The sequence below is a fragment of the Hyperolius riggenbachi genome, chromosome 4, assembly GCF_040937935.1.
Source record: "Hyperolius riggenbachi isolate aHypRig1 chromosome 4, aHypRig1.pri, whole genome shotgun sequence".
NCBI classification, from domain to species: domain Eukaryota; kingdom Metazoa; phylum Chordata; class Amphibia; order Anura; family Hyperoliidae; genus Hyperolius; species Hyperolius riggenbachi.
In genome coordinates, this window is record NC_090649.1 from 444,557,956 (window position 1) to 444,583,568 (window position 25,613).

The 25,613-nt window shown below is 47.6% G+C and overlaps 1 protein-coding gene across 2 annotated transcripts in view; it reads left to right on the forward strand.

The window, feature by feature from the left end:
• LOC137504360 (uncharacterized) overlaps nt 1-25,613 on the forward strand; it is a 115,179-nt gene that overhangs the window by 3,895 nt on the left and 85,671 nt on the right. For both annotated transcript variants that reach the window (XM_068232671.1, XM_068232677.1), the window contains exon 2: nt 21,698-21,786. In XM_068232671.1, the coding sequence (XP_068088772.1) occupies nt 21,698-21,786 (89 nt within the window). The remainder of the gene's footprint in view (nt 1-21,697; nt 21,787-25,613) is intronic.

The following is a 25,613-nucleotide window of genomic DNA, read 5'->3' on the forward strand; positions in this document are numbered from 1 at the left end:
CTCGTCATACACCTAACGGAATACCTTGGGGTTTCTTCTTTCTAAAATGGGGTCACTTGTGGGGTTCCTATACTGCTCTGGCATTTTAAGGGCCCTAAACCGTGAGGAGTAGTCTTGAACCCAAATTTCTCAAAATGACCTGTGAAATCCTAAAGGTAATCATTGGACATTGGGCCCCTTAGCGCAGTTAGGCTGCAAAAAAGTGCCACACATGTGGTACTGCCGTACTCAGAAGAAGTAGTATAATGTGTTTTGTGGTGTATTTTTACATATACCCATGCTGGATGGGAGAAATATCTCTGTAAATGACAATTTTTTGATTTTTTTACACACAATTGTCCATTTACAGAGTGATTTCTCCCACCCAGCATGGGTATGTGTAAAAATACACCCCAAAACACATTATACTACTTCTCTTGAGTACGGCGATACCACATGTGTGACACTTTTGTGCACCCTAACTGCGCTAAGGGGCCCAAAGTCCTATTCACAGGTCATTTTGAGGCATTTGTTTTCTAGACTACTCCTCACGGTTTAGGGCCCCTAAAATGCCAGGGCAGTATAGGAACCCCACAAGTGACCCCATTTTAGAAAGAAGACACCCCAAGGTATTCCGTCAGGTGTATGGTGAGTTCATAGAAGATTTTATTTTTTGTCACAAGTTAGTGGAAAATTACACTTTGTGAAAAAAACAATAAAAATCAATTTCCGCTAACTTTTGACAAAAAATAAAAACTTCTATGAACTCGTCATACACCTAACGGAATACCTTGGGGTGTCTTTCTAAAATGGGGTCACTTGTGGGGTTCCTATACTGCCCTGGCATTTCAGGGGTCCAAAACCGTGAGTAGTCTGGAAACCAAATGTCTCAAAATGACTGTTCAGGGGTATAAGCATCTGCAAATTTTGATGACAGGTGGTCTATGAGGGGGCAAATTTTGTGGAACCGGTCATAAGCAGGGTGGCCTCTTAGATGACAGGTTGTATTGGGCCTGATCTGATGGATAGGAGTGCTAGGGGGGTGACAGGAGGTGATTGATGGGTGTCTCAGGGGGTGGTTAGAGGGGAAAATAGATGCAATCAATGCACTGGGGAGGTGATCGGAAGGGGGTCTGAGGGGGATCTGAGGGTTTGGCCGAGTGATCAGGAGCCCACACGGGGCAAATTAGGGCCTGATCTGATGGGTAGGTGTGCTAGGGGGTGACAGGTGGTGACAGGAGGTGATTGATGGGTGTCTCAAGGTGTGATTAGAGGGGGGAATAGATGCAAGCAATGCACTGGCGAGGTGATCAGGGCTTGGGTCTGAGGGCGTTCTGAGGGTGTGGGCAGGTGATTGGGTGCCCTAGGGCAGATAGGGGTCTAATCTGATGGGTAGCAGTGACAGGTAGAGACAGGGGGTGATTGATGGGTGATCAGTGGGTGATTAGATGGCAGAACAGATGTAAACAATGCACTTTGGAGGTGATCTGAGGGTAGGTCTGCGGGCGATCTGATGGTGTGGGAGGGTGATCAGATGCCCGCAAAAGGCAGGTTAGGGTCTGATCTGATGGGAGGCAGTGACAGGTGGTGACGGGGTGATTGACGGTGACAGGTGATTACAGGGGAAAATAGATGTATACAGTACACAAGGGGGGGGGGGTTTGGGGGGGGTCTGAGGTCGTTCTGAGGGTGTGGGCGGGTGATTGGGTGCCCAAGGGGCAGATAGGGGTCTAATCTGATTGGTAGCAGTGACAGGTGGTGACAGGGGGTGATTGATGGGTGATTGATGGGTGATCAGTGGGTGATTAGATGGAAGAACAGATGTAAACAATGCACTTTGGAGGTGATCTGAGGGTAGGTCTGCGGGCGATCTAATGGTGTGGGAGGGTGATCAGATGCCCGTAAGAGGCAGGTTAGGGTCTTATCTGATTGGAGGCAGTGACAGGTGGTGACGGGGTGATTGACGGGTGATTTACAGGTGATTACAGGGGAGAATAGATGTATACAGTACACAGGGGGGGAGGTCTGGGGGGGGGTCTGAGGTCGTTCTGAGGGTGTGGGCGGGTGATTGGGTGCCCTAGGGGCAGATAGGGGTCTGATCTGATTGGCAGCAGTGACAGGTGGTGACAGGGGGTGATTGATTGGTGATCAGTGGGTGATTAGATGGCAGAACAGATGTAAACAATGCACTTTGGAGGTGATCTGAGGGTAGGTCTGCGGGCGATCTGATGGTGTGGGAGGGTGATCAGATGCCCGTAAGAGGCAGGTTATGGTCTTATCTGATTGGAGGCAGTGACAGGTGGTGACGGGGTGATTGACGGGTGATTGACAGGTGATTACAGGGGACAATAGATGTATACAGTACACGGGGGGGGCGAGGTCTGGGGGGGGGTCTGAGGTCGTTCTGAGGGTGTGGGCGGGTGATTGGGTGCCCTAGGGGCAGATAGGGGTCTGATCTGATTGGTAGCAGTGACAGGTGGTGACAGGGGGTGATTGATGGGTGATCAGTGGGTGATTAGATGGCAGAACAGATGTAAACAATGCACTTTGGAGGTGATCTGAGGGTAGGTATGCGGGCGATCTGATGGTGTGGGAGGGTGGTCAGATGCCCATAAGAGGCAGGTTAGGGTCTGATCTGATAGGTGGCAGTGACAGGTGGGGATTGACGGGTGAATGACAGGTGATTACAGGGGAGGATAGATGTATACAGTACACGGGGGGGGGGGGGGCTGGGGGGGTCTGGGGAGGATCTGAGAGTGTGTGTGGGGGGGTGTGTGGGGGGGTGATCAGGAGCCCCAAGGAGGCAGTTTAGGGACAAATCTAAAAAATAGTGTTGACAGATAGTGACAGGGAGTGATTGATGGGTGATTAGGGGGGTGATTGGGTGTAAACAGGGGTTTGAGGGGTGGGCAGGGGGGGTCTGAGGGGTGCTCTGGGCGATCAGAGAGAAGGGGGGGGCAGATCAGTGTGCTTGGGTGTTACCTGGGGGGGGCTGCAGCCTGCCCTGGTGGTCCCTCGATCACTGGGACCACCAGGGCAGGAGGTAGCCTGTATAATACGCTTTGTATACATTACAAAGCGTATTATACGCTTTGCATGCAGCGATCTGAAGGCTAGTAACCCGCCGGCACTTCCAAACGGCCGGCGGGTTACTGTGCAAGGGGGGCGGAGCCTGCCGCCGGCGCCCGATCGCGTCATGCGTGACGCGATCAGCGCATAACCATGCCCGCCGTCGCCAATGGGCGTATTGCGGTCGTTTGGGCCCAGCCCTTGCCGTCCCCATCTGCTGTGGCCGGTCGGCAAGTGGTTCAATGTATAGGCCCCATACCAAGTCCTGTAAACAAGCAATGTCTCTTTAACAATACTTTCATCCATCTGTGGCTCAATGTCTACTATTCCTTGGCCTTGCATGACCCTCAAAAGGAAGAAAAACTGAAGATAGTATAATACTGTATGATAATGCTATCACAATCCTCTAGTGATGGTAATTTCTAAAGGCCGCAACCATAATAACATGCACTAATACTGTATAAGCTTAGCAGATTCAATGGCTGCACCTTGAATCAGAACAGCAATTGCGCTTGATTATCTCAATTCCCCTTCTGCCAATCAGGACCCTTCTCTGTATACTGCTGGGAATATGCTACCTTAACCAATTAATAATTTTGCTACAGTATATCTACGCCCCCGGAGACTTCATCTTAATCCCAGAGGTGTAGATATACTGTACGTATCTTGCTGCTATCATCGCTGCGCGTGCTCCCGTGCACGCCTGCGCACATTCACGTCGCTGCCCATTAGTATACAGATCAGTGAATGCATAGTTCCCATTCACCAATCTAAGTGCCTGTGATCAATGACCACTGGCATCAATGAGACGGCGTGGTCAATGATAAAACAAAAGTAAAAACATACACACATTACTTCCTGTTAGCGTACTAACTGTACACCCAGGATGATAAAGTGGGGGCACATCTAGTGGTCAAATAGTAAAATTACACTTACACCCATTACAAAAAAAAATACATAAAATACCCCAGTAATTAATTCCTTCCCTCCCCCTCCCCATAGTTAAAGTGAACCTAAAGCCGGGGAAAAAAAATGAGATTAACTCACCTGGGGCTTCCCTCAGCCCCCTGCAGCCGATCGGTGCCCTCGCAGCCCCGCTCAGACGCTCCAGGACCCGCCGGCGAGCACTTCCGGTTTGGCCGTCACCGGCCAACAGGCATGGGAACGCGAGTGATTGTTCGCGTTCCCAGCCTGTATATCGCCCCCTATGCTGCTATTGCGGCCACCTTTATTTCCAAATAAAATATTGTCACCATACATTGTACTAGGGGCATACTTTAAACGTTGTACTAACTGGGACAAATGGGCAAATAAAATGTGCGGGTTTCATTCACAGTAGCTAATTTTATTTTAAAACTGTAATGGCTGAAAAATGGGAAAAAAATAATTATTTCTCAGTTTTCGGCAATTACAGTTTTAAAATAAAATGTGCCACTGTGGATAAAACCCACACATGTTTTCTTTTCATTCCCATTAAAATGCATTTAGAATAAAATAATTCTTAGCAAAACGTACTATTTAAAGAAATACCAATTGGTGGCCATACCAATAAGATGTAGATCCTTTCGTGGTGATAAGTAGTGATAAAGTTATTGGCAAATGAAAGTGCTGAAATGTGAAAATTGCTCTGGTCCACAAGGGGAAAAAACCCTCAGTGGGGAACTGGTTAATGGCTCACAGAAATAAAAATGCACATAGCATAAATATTGCATAATCCACTATATCAGAGGTTTATACCAAAGCACACACGTTGTACAACAAGGGTTTTAGGGCTCTTTTCCACTATGAAACGTGATCGCAATCGCGTTTCAAACCAATTTTCACATGCAATTGAGCTACTATACTGCGTTTTTGCGATCCGTTAGCAATTAGAATCAGATCGCAAAACGCAAGGTAGTGGAAAAGGGCCCTTAAACCTCCACCAGCATGCGCTTACCAGCCATGCTGATTTCACAACAGAACAGCATAGCTCACTTTTGTGTGGTAAAGGCTCATATTTACGTGAAGATTTAATCTGTCAAAATGACATTGTGTAACCATCTTTTAAAAAAGTGTGATAAACCTCAGTTACAGACGACCGATGTACGATGATGCTCACACATTTTGAAAGACCGTCACAACAGATCATATCGGATCAATTCATTCTACATCCGTGTATAGACATCTTTATTCAATCTTTAAATGATCTTTCCAAAAAAAGGCTATGGAGCCTCCATCTGCATTTTTGTTTGTTCAAAGAGAATCTGTAATAAAGAAAATAACCCCTGGGGTATACTTACCTCAGATGGGAGAAGCCTCTGGATCCTAATGATCCTGTCCTCCTCTGCAGCACGCATCCAGCACTGGCTCCTTCAATTGCAGATGGCAATATTTACCTTTGGGATCCAGCGCAGGCGCAGTACTATCTCCCCCCTCGGGCTCTGGCGGAAATAGCTTATCCCAATCCGGTATCTCTCCAGCACAATAGAGCGGACCCAATCGGGCTCAGTTATTTCCGCTGGAGTCTGAGGGGGAAGATGGTGCTGTGCCTGCGCTGGATCCCAAAGGTGAATATCACAGTGTTCTGCAGGCGCTACTGCTCTGACTGCTACTACAGGCTTGTCTGCGGATTTTTCGGGCTACACAGGAGGATGGAGAAGCCTCATCACAGGATCCAGAGGCTTCCTCCTCCCGAGGTAAGTGCCCCCCAGGCAACAGTCTCTTTAACCACTTCAACCTACAGTGTTGTTTCACCTTATGCATCTGAGCAACTTTCACCTCCCATTCATTCGCCAATAACTTTATCACTATATATCACACTGAAATGATCTATATCTTGTTTTTTTCCGCCACAATTTAGGCTTTCTTTGGGTGGTACATTTTGCTACGAATTATTTTATTCTAAATCCATTTTAACAGAAATGGAAAAATTTCATTATTTCTCAGTTTTTTGCCATTAAAGTTTGAAATGAATACATGCTACCATAATTAAAACCCATGTATTTTATTTGCCCATTTGTCCCAGTTATTATACCGTTTAAATTATGTCCCTATCACAATGTATGGCGCCAATATTTTATTTGGAAATAAAGTGTCATGATCGCTGCTGCAGCAGGTGCTGCTGACAGTAGTAGTGCTACAGCTCAGGCAGTTCTGATCTCTTTCCATGCAAGCTGCATAGCTTTGTCTGTCTTTCCCTGCTGTCGGCTTGTGACTGATTATCATTCACCTGTGTGGGAATCTGCATGTCTGCTCCCATTGGATGACCTCAGTATAAAGATCTGCTTCCTGCAGGACTCCTCGGGTTATCATAGCTTCAGTTTAAGCCCGTCTTGCTGTTGCTTCATCCCCAGATCGTGTTTCTTGTTCTAAAGATACTTTGCTGGTCTTGCATCATATATTGCATCAACAAGGCGCCAAGCGTGTCCCGGATCAATTGCTGATGTATGCTCCTATTGTGTATTGCCTGAGGAAGCGGGTGCAAAGCCTGTGAAACGCGTTGCGAAATCCCCCTGGAGTATACCCAATAAATACTTTGTTGAAATAATACAGCCTCTTGGGTCTGCTTGCAGGAGGTAAGTCCACCACTGCCTCCAAAGCAATTTTAAATTTTTAAGAATTTGTTTTTATACTTTTGGCGCCTCTGTTTTACACGTATTTACTCATATATATCCACCCCTGGTGGAGGGGGATACCCCTTTTTTTCTACTGTCTACGGAGAGCGACTTCTTAAATCCTGAGTGAGGACAGGAAAATCTCCTCACCTGCCTATACAGTGGTTGCCTGGAGGTAACCCTGGTTTGTGAGTATAAATTTATACTCTTTTCATACTTCACTTGCCTTAACATATTACACTATTGGGCTCTCGGTTTCTCTTTTACATATATTGCATCACATATTGGTTCATTGCCAATATATATGCATACCAGCACGTTTATTATTTTCCTTGTATTCCTGTTACATTGATACATCAGTGTCACTGATGTATACGTACACGAACTGTTTATATCCTGTGTTCAGTTAGTCAGCTTTCCAGCACGTTTTGGTAGTTTGCGCGTTTAGTGATCACCCGTGCTGAGTTAGTTATCCTGCTCCTGGTTCTGTTTGTGGATTGCGTTCATCTCTGCGAAGAGATAACGAATCCTTCTGAATCCTGTTCTGTTACCGTTTGTGGATTGCGTTCATCTCTGCGAAGAGACAGCGAATCCTTCTGAGTCCTGTTCCCTGTATTGCTCCAGTCCTAGTCAGTGTTCCTGCTTATGTCATATATCGGTTCATTGCCGATATATACATATGTTAGTCAGACGTTACAAATAGTTTCATTGATAGCTGTAATTGTAATACGCTAGGAAAACATACTTATTGTATTTTTGTCTGTGTTACGTTCATTTATCTTGATCCTGCTATTTCCTGACTATCCTGTCCTGTCTTTGTGAGGCACGCCATCGCTGCAAACGCATTGGCTGCCTCATTCCAGTCTGTCTTGTTGTGGACGCTTGCTGTCACTAAGTAGCGGCTAGCTAGCAAGCGTTCATTCTGTCTACCTGTCCTGATCTCCTCAGTTCTGGTTTATGCGCTCAGCGCTACTTTGCACTGAGACGTTATAGCGAAAGTATTGTTTGTGGCTGTCGGATCTGCACCGGCTCTGTGCGCCACAATCTCCTATTGGAGTCAGTCCTCCCCTCCACTATACTAGGGATAGCCTGTTTCCTTGTGCTAGTGTGTGTACCTCCTTCACGTCAGCTCATGCGTTGCATGCTGACTGTGGAGAGTACACCACCAAGCCTAACATAAAGGTGCATTTTTTTCAGTTTTGCTTCCATCACTTATTACAAGCCCATAGTTTAAAAAATAACAGTAATTTACCTTACTACATACATATTAGAAAAGTTTAGTCGCTAAGGTAGCAATTTATGTATTTTTTTTTATTATATATTTTTTTTACACAAAAATTTGGGTGTAGCTATTAGGGAGTGTGAGAGGTAAGGGACTATTTTTAAAGGGAAGGTTCAGGGAAGGTGGGTAAAAAATAAAAATCAATTTCCACTTACCTGGGGCTTCCTCCAGCCCGTGGCAGGCAGGAGGTGCCCTCGCCGCCGCTCCGCAGGCTCCCGGTGGTCTCCGGTGGCCGACCCGACCTGGCCAGGCCGGCTGCCAGGTCGGGCTCTTCTGCGCTCCAAGGCCCTGAACTTCTGCGTCCCACGCCGGCGCGCTGACGTCATCGGACGTCCTCCGGGCTCTACTGCGCAGGCGCAGTAGTTCTGCGCCTGCGCAGTAGAGCCCGGAGGACGTCCGATGACGTCAGCACGCTGGCATGGGACGCAGAAGTTCCGGGCCTTGGAGCGCAGAAGAGCCCGACCTGGCAGCCGGCCTGGCCAGGTCGGGTCGGCCACCGGAGACGACCGGGAACCTGCGGAGCGGCGGCGAGGGCACCTCCTGCCTGCCACGGGCTGGAGGAAGCCCCAGGTAAGTGGAAATTGATTTTTATTTTTTACCCACCCTCCCTGAACCTTCCCTTTAACAGTAAAAAATTTTTATTATCTGGAATTTTTTATTTCCAGATGTAATTTTACTATTTGGCCACAAGATGCCCTTGGAGCTTACTTCTGCACGCGTAGTATTACTATGCAGTGTGGCCGGGACAGAAGGGGGTTTATGAAAGACGGAGCCATCTCGCTGACGGTGTCGGTCTTTCATATGGAGTCTCAGATCAATGAATGGGATCTGTGTTACAATTCATTGATCTCCGGGCTAACGGAAAGAGGCGGGAGCGCGCGCCAGGCGCAGCAGCAGCGGGGCAGGCTATCTGGATGGATACATCCGTCCAGATAGACCGAAGTGGTTAATAATCCTATCATTGGTAATCTTCTTGTGGTTTATACTTGTTGTCAACATCCCATCTATACAGATGTTTAGTTCATGGATTGTGTAAAGTTAATTCATCGGCAGTTTCCAGCGATCCAGTCTTCACGTTGGTACTTAAGAATCAGTCACAGATTCTGGTGGGATAGATCTGCCTGGAATATCGGCCATTATCTGCCTGGGTATGCCGAAGTCCCGATCTTCCTGAATTTGCTGGATCTGATCAGTGATGTTTTGTGTGCAGAAGGCATTACATGTTCCTCTATTTCCGGGCCAGCAGAACAGACAATATAAAGTCATTAATATGATGGCTGGTGACACACAGATATTTCTCTGCAGTGTTTGTCCTGTTGGGAAGAATGAATTGCCCAGCACTGAATGGCAGACAAGTGCGGGCAGGCCGGTGTGCTGGAGATAAGGAGATTATCAGACCGTGCGTTCCTGGGGAAGGTATTCTGGGTGCTCCGCTGATAGGAGGACAAGGTCTGCTAACACTACCCCTAATAACGCCTGGCCTGTGTATACCAAATATACTCTGATCACACCCAGCATACAGCAAACACCAGGGTGTGTCTGACTCTGGGCCATGATAGGAGCCGCAGTGGAGGAAGAATGGAGAACAAGATAAATACCTGCTGTGTATAGAATGGCAACACAGCCTCCAAAACAGCAACACGCCCCAAACTGGATTTCTCTATTGCTCAGTGGTGAGGTCTCTGCCTACTGGGTTCCCAGCTCTGTACACCTGCTTCATTCATTACCAGAGATCTACCCTTTCCCAAACTGGACTCTCCCCTAGTGACTCTGGTGGTGAGACCTGTGTGCGCCTGTGTTCCCAGCCCTGCATACCTGCTATTCACATTATTCAACTGTAACGGGAGGCTTATGGAGGCTGCCATATTTATTTCTTCTTAAAGGGACTCAGAGTTGTAAAATGAAAAAGATTTTATACATACCTGGGGCTTCCTCCAACCCCATCCGCTCGGATCGCTCCCAGGCCGCCTTCCTCTGCTGCCCGCAGCTTCAGAAACCGGGTCCCGTCACTGACTCACTCTTTGCGCATTTCTCCAGCAGCTGCTGGAGATACGTAGAGGGCGCACTTCTCTTACGCCAGACTGGCTCTGATTGACGGAAGTGCGAGGACCCGGTTCCCGAAGCTGCGGACAGCAGAGGACCGCGGCGTGGGAGCGATCGGGGCTGGAGGAAGCTCCAGATATGTCTAAAGTCTTTTTCATTTTACAGCTCTGGTACACTTTAAACAATACCAGTTGCCTGGCAGCCCTGATGATCTATTTGGCTGCAGTAGTGTTTGAATCACACCAGAAACAAGCAGGCAGCTAATCTAGTCAGATCTGACAATAATGTCAGAAACACCTGATCTGTTGCATGCTTGTTCAGGGTCTATGGCTAAATGTATTGGAGGCAGAGGACCTGCAGGATAGCCAGGCAACTGGTATTGCTTATAAGTAAATAAATATGCCAGCCTCCATATACCTCTCACTTCAGTTGTCCTTTAAGGGCTTTGACCACTCTTTTCTCCCAGGTACCCCAGTGAATCTCTGCATTCCTGGGTTCCCAGCTCTGCACACCTGCAACACCCATGATTAAAGCAGACCTGAACTTCCTCTCTGCTTTAAAAGATAAGCATCAGCATAATAAATAATAAATAAAAAAAAACATTTTTGTTACAGCTGATACAAATGCTGCTATAAATCTGCAGTGTGTCTACTTTCTGCTTTCATGGAAGCAGGCATAGGGTTAACATCCTGTGTTTACAAATGAGCTGCTCTGCCGAGGCAGCCAGCTAACACACTGAGAGATGACAGTACAGTTGATTCGTCACAGATGAGGTGGAATTAGACAGGATAAACTCTCTAAATGCATACAGGGTACATTCCTGTATGTCTTCCTTCTGTCCTATGTAACAGTTCAAGTCCACTTTAATGGCTCCCACTGCTCTTATCTGTCAGAAAACTCCAGTGATTGTATCTCAGCTCTGCACACCTGCTGCAGCTATCACCAGGGGCTCCTCCCCACTAATTCATCTCCTACATCTCTAATAAATCATTCTAATAGATAATGTAGTGAGATCTCTGTTGTCCTGAGTTCCCAGTTCTGCACTCCAGTCGCATTTCCATCTCCATCCCCCCTCCCGCCCCCCCAGCATTAAGGGTGAATGTCTCTATGTTTTCCCTCTGTCTTGGTGCAAGAGTTCAGGTCCACTTTAAAGAAAGTCCCCTGGGTCCAGAAGCAGCAGGCAACTCTCACACTCCCACCACCATGTCTCACTGTAGGCTTATTGTTTTATTGTGTGCAGGCTGTGTTTGCTTTATTCCACATGTAATGGGATCCATGCCTTCCTAAAACATTTCAGTTTTGACCTATCAGCACCCGCTAACATTATTAATAAAGTTTGAGGGTTATATCAGTGTAATTTTGGCAGATGTTATATGAAGCTTTATGTTCCTCTGGTTCTGCAGCGGTACTTATTTTTCTCTTGTGGATAAGTATGTGTATGACCCCTGTCTTTCTATCTGAGCTGACAGAGGCCGGATGTTCCTCATATTCATCTCTGGTCTCCTACGATTTCCCAGATATGTTTTCTATTTGCTCTGGGAGTGCGATGACCGTGCTAGTGTGGCCAAGCCAGGGAAGGCCCGCTCCAGATTTCCTCCAGGGTGAGATGATGGCTGTCACAGAAGTACCTTAGAGTCTTATGCCTGGTGTCACAGGAGCCCTAGTGGCTGACCGCACTTAGCCTTCTAAACGGTGCCAGCGCACAGATCGTGCGAACTCTGGTCGCAGTCAATGCGCAGGAACCGTTAAGAATTAGCCGCAGACAACTCAGAAGGGAGCCTGTGAGACACGGGTAATTACAACGTCACCCACTGGTTCATAGTAAACTGCCACCACCGCGGTTACCATGGGACCGTGGAGCCCACTAACTGACTGACTAGTCCTGCGAATAAAACGGTTAAACACACGGTATTCTGTCTAGCCAACAACAAACAAACAGTAGCGTATCTTCAGAGACCCGGGATCAGTTCTGTGTGTGCTGATAAGCAGGGTAGCGGACAGTGAATGACTTGGAGAAAGTCGTTTATTCACGCAATATAAATAATTAATATATACAGACAATTATTAAAATCACAATTATTAAGACAGTAATAGCCAGTATAAAAAATAAAAGAAGGGAGAAAAATACTTAGTTCCTGGAAAGATGTCCTTTTTGTGGGAAAATCAGAGTTCTGGGTTTCAATCTGAGTTCAGAGTTCAGACCAGGTGGATGCCAGCATATCCTCAAGCTGGCACCTGATGAGTTCAAGGTGTTTCAGTGTGGAGGACACTGAGTTTGGGTCCTCTGCCATTCTTATGCCCCTGCTTCAGTAGGAGGGAGTGAGGGCGGGGAGCCATACACCCCCTTAGAAGATGAGATGAGCCCTCCCCTTGTCCTGGGGGCTAGAAATCATATCTACCCATATATGGGCTCTATCTCACAGAACCGTACAGGTCAGGGCCGATTTATTAACATTTTCAGGTCTGTCTCGATTTACCCAGCGCCCTGATACCAGACATGAGGGGTGGGACCCCTGTGGTATCATCAGGGCATTTTCAAACTGCCTAACTGGCAGTCCTTACCTCAGAATGTTCTGAAACTTCCTCAGAACCAGCACCGGGGCTCATGCTACACTTCCCCCACGTTTGGCGAAGCTGCCATCTCAGAAACCCCAGAAATATGACAGATCTGGGAAGTTATGGATATGCTATGAGACTCAGGTTATTCCCAGGCAAAGGCTCTTTGAAGTTTGGAGCAGCCAGCTAGGTGTCACCTCCCCTGCTGGGAGGGAGCCAGTGGGTCTGGCTTCCCCCCAACTAGATTGCTTCTGCCATGGTGCTTGTCACCTTATACCTGATGGATGGGCCATCAGCACAGCTTGAAGCCAGGGACTCTCTGGGCCCAGGCTCATTAGCATATCAAAAAGAGCCATCCAGCCTTTAGGATGGTGCTCTCTCTCTGCTAAGAAAAGGACTTCAGCTGCCCCTACACATTCAACCCAGATTGTATCGATTTGAAGCGTAATCGATGCAGGGAATCGAGTGCGATCGCTTTTTCTTCACGGGCGGTTACAGGACGCGCCTGCGGCCCCGCAACCGTCCGTGACAGCCCCCCCTGGGGAGAAGGCAGATAGACATTCATCAGCAAGATGTGTGTCGTTGCCGCTAACCTGCGAGATCTGATCTAGCTCCCCGTTGGCGTTCTGGGGTCGGCTGCCCGCTGCGTGTCGGCCAACCTGGCTGACGGGTCTCCGGTTGCCGGTGCGGCGGGAAAACCTATTGGAGCCTGTGGCTCGGTTCCCCTGGACCGGTCGCGGTCTGCTACCCTCAGGGTTGACCCAACATGGACCGTTCTGGACAGGGCGTTTGCGCCACTGCAGTCGGACGTAGTGTCTGCCGGGACTGCTGACAACGGGCAGTGGGTTGGTTAGGTCAACAGCCAGGCCCTGCTAAGTGGCTGTGGACCTAAGGGAACCCCGCGGGAATCCCTGGACCTTCCCAGCTCCTGACAGACGGCACATGCTCTGCAGTAGTTTGCTACATCCCTGTTCATCCGGGGCCAATAAAACTGTTTCCGAATACCGGCAAGTGTCTTGCGGACCCCTGAGTGCCCTGTCCGAGGATTACCATGTGCGGATTTCAGCACATGCCCCCTGAACGCACTCGGGACCACAAGCCATTTGGTATTCGCGTGGGATCTACCTGTAGGGGGCTGCACAGACCCACTGTACAGTCTCCCACCTTCCCAGTACACCTTGAAAGCGGCCCGGTCTGCGAGGGGCTCAGTGGCTTGCTGCCTGAGCACCTCCAGGCTTGGGTCACTTTGTAGTGCGGCTGAGATTACGGCGCTGTCAGTTTCAGCCAACTGGCTCATGTCACACGAGGGCAGCGGCTGAAAGGTCTCATCCCTGCGGTCAGAGGAGGGGGAGGAGGCCGGAACCCCCTCCACCTGTTCTGAGCTCGGGTTCTGAGCAGTGCAGCTGCGCGGTACTGCTAGCACAGGTACACTGTCAGAATGGCACAGACGGACATTACTCAAATCATCATTGCATGCAGTAATGACATTGACAGGTATAGACATTTTTTCATTACAGACAGGTTGTACAGTAAACTCAGGTACAGTTACAGCATCATCACAACAGACAGTCTGTACATCAAACTCAGGTGCCTTTGAAGCAGGCACTATTGAACCTGGTACCCTTGAACTGGGCACATTCAACCCACCTCCCCCTGGTGCTCCCCCAAGTGTATAAAGTACCTGGTGGTGGGTGGAGAGTCCGTCTCCTTCCGTGAGCGACAAGGCGGTCGTGGCAGGTTCATAGTAGGACACAAGCTTGCCCAAATCAGTCCCAAGCAACACAGGGACTGGGAGATCCTTCATAACCCCAACAACCCTTTCTTGGATTCCTAATCCCCAATCCAGCTTCACTGTCGCGTGGGCTATGTGAAAAAGGGTGCCCTCTACTCCAGTAAGGGCAAGGGATCGGCTGGAGCTGATGCTCTCCTTTGGCACAAGGTGTGAGTGAACTAACGTGATGTCAGCTCCGGTGTCTCGGAATCCGGTGACAACTTTGCCGTTCACTCTAACAAGTTGCTGCTGGTCGGTTCGGTCGCGGATTTCTTTTCCACGGGCAAACAGGACAAAATCTGATGATCCAGGCTGTGGTTCGCCGGCGGGTCGCCTCTGCTGTGGGTGAGGTGCAGGTGATGCAGATGTTCCAGGTGCTGGTGGTGTCTGTCTCCGCTCCGGACAGTCGAATTTCATGTGTCCGGGCTGGCGGCAGTAGTGACAGGTGACCTCTCCAGGCGCTGCAGGCCTGGGTGCAGCAGCTGCGCTGGGTGGCCTCTGTGGCGGACGGCTCACAGGGGCAGGAGGGTCTGCCGAGGTATTGGGCTGACCTCCTCTCCAGCTGGATGGGACAGTTCTGCGGGTATCAGCCACCCGGGTAGTTGCAAAAGTCTCAGCAAGGTCTGCAGCGACAGTGGCTGAAGCCGGCCTGCGTTCTAACACAAACTGTCGTACATCAGCAGGGCAAATTTTCAGAAATTGTTCGAGGACTATCAAGTCCTCCAGGACGCCATAAGACCCTTTGGTGAGGCCTAGAGTCCACTGGCGTAGTGTGGTGAGCAAGCTGCTGACCACATCTCGGTACGAATCAGAAGGCTTTTTCTGCCAGGCCCTGAACTTTTTCCGATAGGCTTCTGGCGTCAGCTGGTACTTAGTAATGATAGCGTCTTTTATAGCAGCATAATCATTATCCTTCTCCGCAGGCAATTCTGCGAAGGCATCAAGCGCTTTGTAGCGCAGCAAAGGTGTCAGATGTCTGGCCCACTGGTCTTGGGACAGACGATACTGACGGCATGCTTTTTCAAAAGACCGCAAAAACAAGTCAATGTCTGTGTCTTTTTCAATATTAGCAAATTTAAATTTTGCACTTACGGGTGCTGCAGCTTCTTCAGCAGGGAGGCTGGGCGGTGAACTCCGGCTGGCCTGTTGAACCTTTGCCATGTTGAGCTCATGCTGTCGTCTCTCCCGCGCCTCTGCGGCATCCCTCTCCGCGTGGCGTTCAGCAGCAGCAGCAGCAGCTTTGCGTTCTGCAGATTGGCGCTCCCGTTCCTCTCGTGCTTCCATGTACTGCATGTACTTTTCCAGGTCAGTCTCCATCAGCTTTTGTAATGCCTGCTGCATTACCGGGTCAGCACCCATGGACAGTCCAGTACTGGCCGGTTCCAGGCGAGTACTTTCAGAAACTCTGGGATTGGGGTCCATACTGACAGTCTCTGGCGTAACTGTTGCAACAGGGCCCGCAGGATGCTCAACCTCTGTACGCCTAGGATCTTCAGCCTCTGGTTCCCCTCGATTGTCAGATGGGCTGGTATCCACCTCAGCGGACACTCCCGGCTCCCGCAGTTGCTGGGTATCCCATCTGGACAAGTCTGCTATCAGGTCCTGTTGTTTCCTGCGGCCGACGTCAATGCCTCTCGCTTGGCAAAGATTTTGCAGGTCCGGCAGGCACATGTTCTGGTAATTCCCGGACATTTCCATGCCAAATAAAATAAAACTTTTGGGGAGGGGTACTGGCTACACCGTCTCTCTGTATATATAAAAAATATATTGCCTTCCAGCTACACCAACAAATTAGTTCGTTTCTTGATAGCGCTAGCGCTATCTTAGATACTTTTAGCACAACACAGATCCCAACCGCTGCCTAACACTGTCACAGGAGCCCTAGTGGCTGACCGCACTTAGCCTTCTAAACAGTGCCAGCGCACGGATCGTGCGAACTCTGGTCGCAGTCAATGCGCAGGAACCGTTAAGAATTAGCCGCAGACAACTCAGAAGGGAGCCTGTGAGACACGGGTAATTACAACGTCACCCACTGGTTCAGAGTAAACTGCCACCACCGCGGTTACCATGGGACCGTGGAGCCCACTAACTGACTGACTAGTCCTGCGAATAAAACGGTTAAACACACGGTATTCTGTCTAGCCAACAACAAACAAACAGTAGCGTATCTTCAGAGACCCGGGATCAGTTCTGTGTGTCGTTTATTCACGCAATATAAATAATTAATATATACAGACAATTATTAAAATCACAATTATTAAGACAGTAATAGCCAGTATAAAAAATAAAAGAAGGGAGAAAAATACTTAGTTCCTGGAAAGATGTCCTTTTTGTGGGAAAATCAGAGTTCTGGGTTTCAATCTGAGTTCAGAGTTCAGACCAGGTGGATGCCAGCATATCCTCAAGCTGGCACCTGATGAGTTCAAGGTGTTTCAGTGTGGAGGACACTGAGTTTGGGTCCTCTGCCATTCTTATGCCCCTGCTTCAGTAGGAGGGAGTGAGGGCGGGGAGCCATACACCCCCTTAGAAGATGAGATGAGCCCTCCCCTTGTCCTGGGGGCTAGAAATCATATCTACCCATATATGGGCTCTATCTCACAGAACCGTACAGGTCAGGGCCGATTTATTAACATTTTCAGGTCTGTCTCGATTTACCCAGCGCCCTGATACCAGACATGAGGGGTGGGACCCCTGTGGTATCATCAGGGCATTTTCAAACTGCCTAACTGGCAGTCCTTACCTCAGAATGTTCTGAAACTTCCTCAGAACCAGCACCGGGGCTCATGCTACACTTCCCCCACATTTGGCGAAGCTGCCATCTCAGGAACCCCAGAAATATGACAGATCTGGGAAGTTATGGATATGCTATGAGACTCAGGTTATTCCCAGGCAAAGGCTCTTTGAAGTTTGGAGCAGCCAGCTAGGTGTCACCTCCCCTGCTGGGAGGGAGCCAGTGGGTCTGGCTTCCCCCCAACTAGATTGCTTCTGCCATGGTGCTTGTCACCTTATACCTGATGGATGGGCCATCAGCACAGCTTGAAGCCAGGGACTCTCTGGGCCCAGGCTCATTAGCATATCAAAAGAGCCATCCAGCCTTTAGGATGGTGCTCTCTCTCTGCTAAGAAAAGGACTTCAGCTGCCCCTACACACTCAACCCAGATTGTATCGATTTGAAGCGTAATCGATGCAGGGAATCGAGTGCGATCGCTTTTTCTTCACGGGCGGTTACAGGACGCACCTGCGGCCCCGCAACCGTCCGTGACACCTGGTATGACACTATGTGATTTCCCGTCAGATAGATGGTTGAAATCAATTATTGCTGATAGGTCCAATCTGATTTCCGATTGTTTTTCTAATCGGTTTTCTGATCACTTCTCTATACAAAATCGATAAGAAATTTTTTTTTGACCCATCTGCATAATATGTTGGCGCTTTATAAATACAATAAATAATAATAATAAAAATGTATCTGATGGGAAATTGCATGGTGTGTACGAGGCTTTATAGTTTAGAGATAGATTTTTAGCCTTTTCCTGACTGATAGATTTCAGTAACTTCTTGCATACCTTGGAATTAGATTTTCAGGCATTTAAGGCAACTTCACGTAGTTGTTGGAAACATTTTACTTTATGTAAGTGATGATTAGCATTAAAATGAACATTCAAAAACTAAACTGAAACTGTGTACTGTGTTTACTCGGTTGTCTTGTGTATGTTACTGCATCTCACCCTCTCCATTCCTCTTCAGCTACAGTGCTGCCCATAATTATTCATATCCCCTGGCAAATTTTGACTTAAAATTACTTTTATTCAAACAACACATATTTTTTTGAAGGGGAATGACATAGGTGTCTTCCAAAAGATAATAAGACGACGTACAAGAGGTATTATTGTGGGAAAAAAATATTTCTCAGCTTTTATTTACATTTGAGCAAAAAGTGTCCAGTCTAAAATTATTCATACCCTTCTCAATGATCAATAGAAAAGACTTTATTGGCTGTTATAGCGATCAAACACTTCCTATAATTGCAGACCAGCGTTTTGCATGTTTTCACATGTATTTTTGCCCATTCATCTTTAGCAATGAGCTCCAAATCTTTCAGGTTAGAGGGCCTTCTTGCCATCACCCTGATCTTTAGCTCCCTCCACAGATTCTCAATTGGACTCAAGTCAGGACTCCGGCTGGGCCACTCCAAAACCTTAATGTTGTTGTCTGCTAACCATTTCTTCACCACGTTTGCTGTGTGTTTTGGGTCATTGTCATTCTGAAATGTCCACTGGTGTCCAAGACCAAGTTTTTCTACAGACTGCCTGATGTTGTCATTGAGAATCCTCACATACTGCTCTTCTTTTCATGGTGCCATTTACTGTGATTAGGTTCCCTGGTCCATTGGCTGAAAAACACCCCCAAAGCATTAGGTTCCCACCACCATGTTTGACAGTGGGGATGGTGTTCTTTGAGTTAAAGGCTTCTCCTTTTTGGAGTCTTATGCCTGGTATGACACGTTGCGATTTCCCATCAGATAGATGGTTGGAATCAATTATTGCTGATAGGTCCAATCTGATTTACGATTGTTTTTCTGATCGATTTTCTGATCACTTCTCTATACAAAATTGATAAGAAAAACTTTTTCGACCCATCTATCTGAAGGGAAATTGCATGGTGTGTACCAGGCATTATAGTTTAGAGATAGATTTTTAGCCGTTTCCTGACTGATAGATTTCAGTAACTTCTTGCATTTTAGGGATTTTCAGGCATTTTAGGCAACTTCACATTGTTGGAAACATTCTACTGTATATAAGTGACGATTAGCATCAAAATGAGCATTCAAAAACTGTGTACTATGCTTTGTCTTGTGTATGTTACTGCATTTCAGCCTCTCTATCCCTCTTCAGCTACAGTGCTGCCCATAATTATTCATATCCCTGTCAAATTTTGACTTAAAGTTACTTTTATTCAACCACCAAATTATTTTTTGACGGGAAATAACATAGGTGTCTCCCAAAAGATAATAAGACGATGTTACAAGAGGCATTTTTGTGGAAAAAAAATTCTCAGATTTTATTTACATTTGAGCAAAAAGTGTCCAGTCCAAAACTATTAATACCCTTCACAAACTGTCACAGTCTGTGAGAAAATCTTAAGTTCTATACCATTCCACATAGTCCAAGCTGTCCTAAAGCATCCTAATTACCCTGATTAATTGGGAACAGCTGTTTTAATCAACTCAACAGGTGAAAAACAGCAGCTCTCTGCAGTTGGTTTGTGGCCAGTCATGGCTAAGACAAAGGAGCTCAGTTAGGTCCTGCGGCTGCGCATTGTGGCTGCTCACAAGTCAGGAAAGGGCTACAAGGCCATTTCTAAATGTTTTCAAGTTCCATTGGATACAGTGCAAAGTTAAAAACTTATAAGATGCTCTGCACGGTGGAAAATCTCAGAAGAAGTGGTCGGAAGTCAAAAGTAACACCTGTGCTGGCCAGAAGGATAGTGAGAGAGGTGAAATAGAATCCAAGGACCACCAACAATGCCAACCCTGGTGAATCTGGGCTCTGCAGGTGGTAATGTCTCAATGCAGACAAGCCAACGGACACTGCACACTGCTGGGTTCCACGGATGCAGGCCAAGGAGAACGCCACTTCTCCAGATAAGGCACACAAAAGCTCGCTTAGCCTATGCAAATGCTCATCTGGACAAAGAAGAAGACTTTTGGTCTTCTGTGTTATGGTCAGATGAAACAAAAATTGAATTGTTTGGTCATAATGATGTTTCTTTCATTTGGCGTAAAAAAGGAGAAGCCTTCAAACCAAAGAACACCATCCCCACTGTCAAACATGGTGGTGGGAACCTAATGGTTTGGGGGTCCAATAAAAAACTGTATGGCGCTGCTTTCTTTATACGTTGTGATACTATAAATAAACCTTCCCACCTGCTGCCACCTAATTTTCAGTGAATTACCCCCGATTCCACTGATTGAATATTTGCACAATTATATATATAGAAGGAGCCCCTCACAACAGTTGCGGCAGTGGAAGTATATCGGGTCAACCGAGTCCTGCAGAGCTCGGGCAAATTTGGATATCGGAGTGAGGGGGACATTGAATCATCAACAAGTACAGGTGATATACAATCAGTTATCGGTTGAAAATACCAAGTTTATCCCTTCCTTCGTATACATCATAACTATCTGTCCGTTCCAAGGGGCATCAGTGATTGTATAGATACTGGACACTTGTGCACAACTCCTTTAGGAACTGGATCATTTGAATAGAGATTATTTTTGTACAAGTTTTTTACAACTAAATTTTTAAAGGCACCGCACAACTGCCATGTATGTGTGTGTAGTGTGGGTGATGCATGGGGAAGCTATTTGAGGACATTTCTCTGATGAAATCATTTATAAATAAAGGTATGAAATTTTAAATATTTATCCCTTGCGCTCCTTCTATTGGTTTGGGTGTTTTTCAGCCAATGGACCAGGGAACCTAATCACAGTAAATGGCACCATGAAAAATGAGCAATACATTAGGATTCTCAATGACAATATCAGACAGTCTGCAGAGAAACTTGGCCTTGGGCACCAGTGGACATTTCAGCATGACAATGACCCCATACACAGCAAAAGTGGTGAAGAAATGGTTAGCAGACAACAACATTAACGTTTTGGAGTGGCCCAGCCAGAGTCCTGACTTGAATCCAACTGAGAATCTGTGGAGGGAGCTAAAGATCAGGGTGATGGCAAGAAGACTCTCCAACCTGAAAGATTTGGAGCTCATTGCTAAAGATGAATGGGCAAAAATACCTGTGGAGACATGCAAAAAGCTGGTCTGCAATTATAGGAAGCGTTTGATTGCTGTAATAGCCAATATATAGGCTTTTCTATTGATTACTGAGAAGGGTATGAATAATTGTGGACTGCCCTTTTTTTGCTCAAATGTAAATAAAAGCTGAGAAATAAAAGCTAAGAAAGAAAAATTTTGGGAGACACCTATGTCATGTCCCATCAAAAAAATGTACTTGCTGGTTGAATAAAAGTAACTTTAAGTCAAGATTTGCCAGATTTGCAGCACTGTATATATTCCGAGGCTAATGCGTTTCGCCCTGTGCCCCTCTTCAGCTATATATGCCCTGCGGCGACTGATTTGTTTTACCATCTGTGTCTCTCTTCAGCTATATATTCTCTGTGACTGACACATTTCACACTCTTCAGCTATATATTCCCTCTAACACGTTTCGCTCCCTCTTTCCCTCTTCAGTTATTTATTCCCTGTGACTGGCGTGTTTTGTTCCCTTTGTCCTTCTCAAACTGCATATTCCCTGTACCGATGAAGTGTTTTGCTCCCCAGTCCCTCTTGACAAGTATATTACCTGTGACTAACACGTTTCGCTTCCTCTGTCCCTCTTCAGCTTCAGAGATCCAGGAGGAAGAGTTGGAAGAAACCCTCATCTACGAAGACCTTTTCCTGGAGTATTTCAATGCTTTTCTTGCCCTCCCAGTGAGTGTTGATGCTTCGTCTAAACACTATTGTACCAACAATGAGTCATTTCCCGTGGGCATATATACTGTATACGCATAGAAATGGAAACGCTTGCCCGAGCTGAGCGTTAATGTTTATTGAGCAGCCACAGTCTGGAATGATGGAGATCAGATTGCACCAATGCCACATTATCTTGCATCCACGTGGCGGTCTTACGTCTCTAGGCGGCCTTGCTGCAAATATCACCGGCGTCAGCCCAGTCAGGGATCAGTGTTGTGAGAGGCATATTGCGCAGGTGGAGTGACAGCCGGGATTAAGTGATGCCTCTAGTGTTACACAATTCAGTGACTGCTGACTGCTTGTTGTATTTTAAACAGACACTTCAGAGATATCCCTCTAATGACACAACAAAGGGCTGCTATGTACGGATCACATAAGTCAACACAATTATACAGATCCAAATAACCGAGCGTAGCAACGTTTTATCCCAGAGTAAACAGTATGGCCCTCCCTGTTCCCACAAGTGCTAGTATGTGTACACGCCTCAGGCTATTGTCTGGCACTGAGTGAGCACAGCCTCCTCTACAACTATATTACTGCCTTATTACTGGGATTAAACCTCCTTGAGTCCCCAATACTGTATGTCCTGTCAGGGGCGTTGCTAGTCCCAAAGATCCGTGGCATGTGCCACAGATCTAATCTGGGGTGGCCCGGATGTCCCCTAGGCAGAGTCAGAGCTTGGGAGCTGTGATGTATCAATGGGGGTATGCTGGGTGCGGCGAAGCCTCTATGGGGGCATGTTGGGTGCCATGATGGGTGCATGGGAGGTGGTCCACCAGAAGGTCAGGGAATGCTATGGAGTAGCTGCCAGATAGCCTGGAAGCAGGCCAGCCCACCCAGCAGAAAGCCAGACCAGCCAACACAGGAGTCCCACCCATTTTTTCGGCTGGAGTGCCCATAAGTTCCCCCGGATCTCTAAGGCCTCGTTCACACTGCATGCGTTGCTGTCCGTATTTCAGCAACGTGTGCGAAAATCAGAAGTGCATAGACTGCACTGTCTGATGTTCACACTGCATGCGTTCTGTACAAGTGCTGTGCGCGTACCCATGTTGCATGCATTTTTTCCTAAAACATGCAGCTGACCTATTCACTTTAAGTGAATGGGATCAGCCATGCAACGCATGCAAACGCAGATGGCGTATTTTCATACGCATTGCATTCCGAACACATGGCCATCTGCGTTTGATAATGTGAACGGGCCTCTAGGATCCTAGCAATGCCCGTGTCCTGTCACTGGATATTTTGATAACGTGTCTAACTATGTCGTAGTATCTGACTTACAAAACGTATAAATGATCTCACTTCGTGTCATACTCACCATCGGGGTCCTCCTCGGAGCTCTCGGGGGCGTCCTCTAGTGCGCACGCGCGGGGGCTCTCTGGTCCTTGTAGTCCTTCATCCTGCACGGCGTTTGGCGCTACGCGCGGTGCGCACAGTACTGTGCGCGCGCGTGCGCGCATAGTTATGCGCGCGCACGCATGCGCAAACGGGTGCGCGCGCTCTGCACATGCGCAGAGCGCTAATTTCGGCGCCAATACACAGTATAAAAGCAGCACTGCCCCTAACTGCAGTGCTGCTCGTTCTGATCAGTTTGGTTAGCCTGTTGGTGAACCGTTGTTCCAGTTCTACTGATATTCTGATTTGATCTCCTGTTGTGACCCCGGCTTGTGACCCCGACTACTCCTGATCTCCGCCTGCCCTGACCTTTGGCTTGTCTTCTGGATTACCGTTGTCTGCCGCCTGCCCTGACCTTTGGCTTGTCTTCTGGATTACCGTTGTCTGCCGCCTGCCCTGACCCCTGGCTTGTGACCCCCAACTACTGCTGATCTCTGTTTGCCTGGACTTCCGGATCTTGTCTGACCACGCTTGCTCCACAATTAGTTTCTCTGTTCTCCCAACCACTTGCTGAGACGATCCCAGTAGTGACCTGGTAGGGCACTAGGCAGCGAAGTTCCACATTCCCCTCCTGGGAGTGTGGTCCTGCATCCCCCTCAAGGGGGTGTGGGTGAAGACCCGTGGTCACCTAGACTCCACTACTGGGTAAAGTCTCTTCCATCGTGGGAAGGTCAACAGGGACTGAAGAGAATTCCAGTCAGTTCCTAACACTTCGTTATTACTCACTTCAGCTATCAGAAGAGAGATATATTATGAGACAAATAGACACGATTATATGAGTAGTGAGATAAGACAGATACAGAGATAATTCATGCGGTTAAGGTTCTCATACACTCATCGATTTTCACATTAGATTTCTAGCATATTAAATTCATCTGCTGGAAATCGACTCCCCAAAATGTCAGATCGATCGATTTTTGATTGATTTTGTCCAAGATATCGACCAGACAGGATGGAAAATTTTAATCAATTGTGGGCAGGGCAAGAGCATTGGCAGATCGTTGTCCTATAGCTTTGCACTGCATTGAACAGTACAACTGTGAGAAAACGCGGAAAAGCCGCCGCGAGTACTCAGAGTAAGGCGGCTAATTCCGTGTCCAACATGGCAGCTTGCGCGCATGGGCCTGCATCCACTAGCCTGACGGAGCGCGGAGAAACCGCCGCATGCCCAGTGAACAAGGCGGCGGATTCCGCGTCCGACGCGGCGGTTTGCACGCATGGGCCTACCACTAGCAGTATGGCTGAACGCGGGGAAACCGCCGCATGCTCTGACAGCGGTGCGGCTGGCCCCGCGTTCAAACCAGCAGATACATTACAACACATGCCTGGTGTGGCTGGGACTGATAGTCCACACAGGTTCAGAAGGACGCGCGCTGAGAGGCAGAGCCTTTATGACAGTCAGAAGGGTGTCAGCTGATCCAGCCGATCAGCTGACAATTCTATCAGGTTTCATTGGTCCAGCACTTAGGGGAGGCGCCGGAGAGCGCTTGTGTATATATACTGGGTGCTGGTCATTTCTCTGGTGTCTGGCGTTGCGATCACTACGTGGTAGCACTCAGACCTTGTCAGTATCTGTGATATTTTCTGTGTTATCACTTCAGACTAGTTCCAGGGTGTTGATGATCAAGGAACTCACACCCAAGACTAGGGAACTGTATTACCATTCTGTTATACTTCAGACTAGTTCCAGGGTGTTGATGATCAAGGAACTCACACCCAAGACTAGGGAACTGTATTATCACTCTGTTATATATCAGACTAGTTCCAGGGTGTTGATGATCACGGAGCTCACACCTAAGACTAGGCATTGTTATTATCTGTTATGACTTTCTGCTTTCCTGACCACTCTCTTGATCTCTGATTTGGTACTTCGCTATATCTGATACTCTGTTGCTGAACCCTGCTTGTCTTAAGAGTCCGTATCTGTCTCCTGTCTCTGTACCTGATCTGTCTGTCTGTTGCCGACCTGGCCTGTCCGACCTCGAGAACTATCTTCCCTGTTTGGAGATAGTTCACAGACCTGTCAGTGACACTTCACCATTGGTGTCACTCACTCTCTGGTCCTTCCCACTCTCAGCCTGGCTCCGCCCCTTGGGGAGCATCAGGCCATTGGAAGGAATCTGTTCTCTGAGCAGTATCTCTTACTGCCTTGCACCCTCTATACGGGTGCTCTCCTCAAAGTATCACTGTTGCACCAAACACTCATATTACTCACGTGTCCAGAGGTTAGTAATATATCTGACTAGCCGTCCCGCGTCGTAGCATACGCCGCATCTTCTATCTATCTAATAGAGTACGTGCCTCAACCTTGAAGCAAGAAGAACAAAGGTGGGTACACACATCAGATAAAAGTCTTTGGAAAAATGAAAGATCACAGACCAATTTTACCC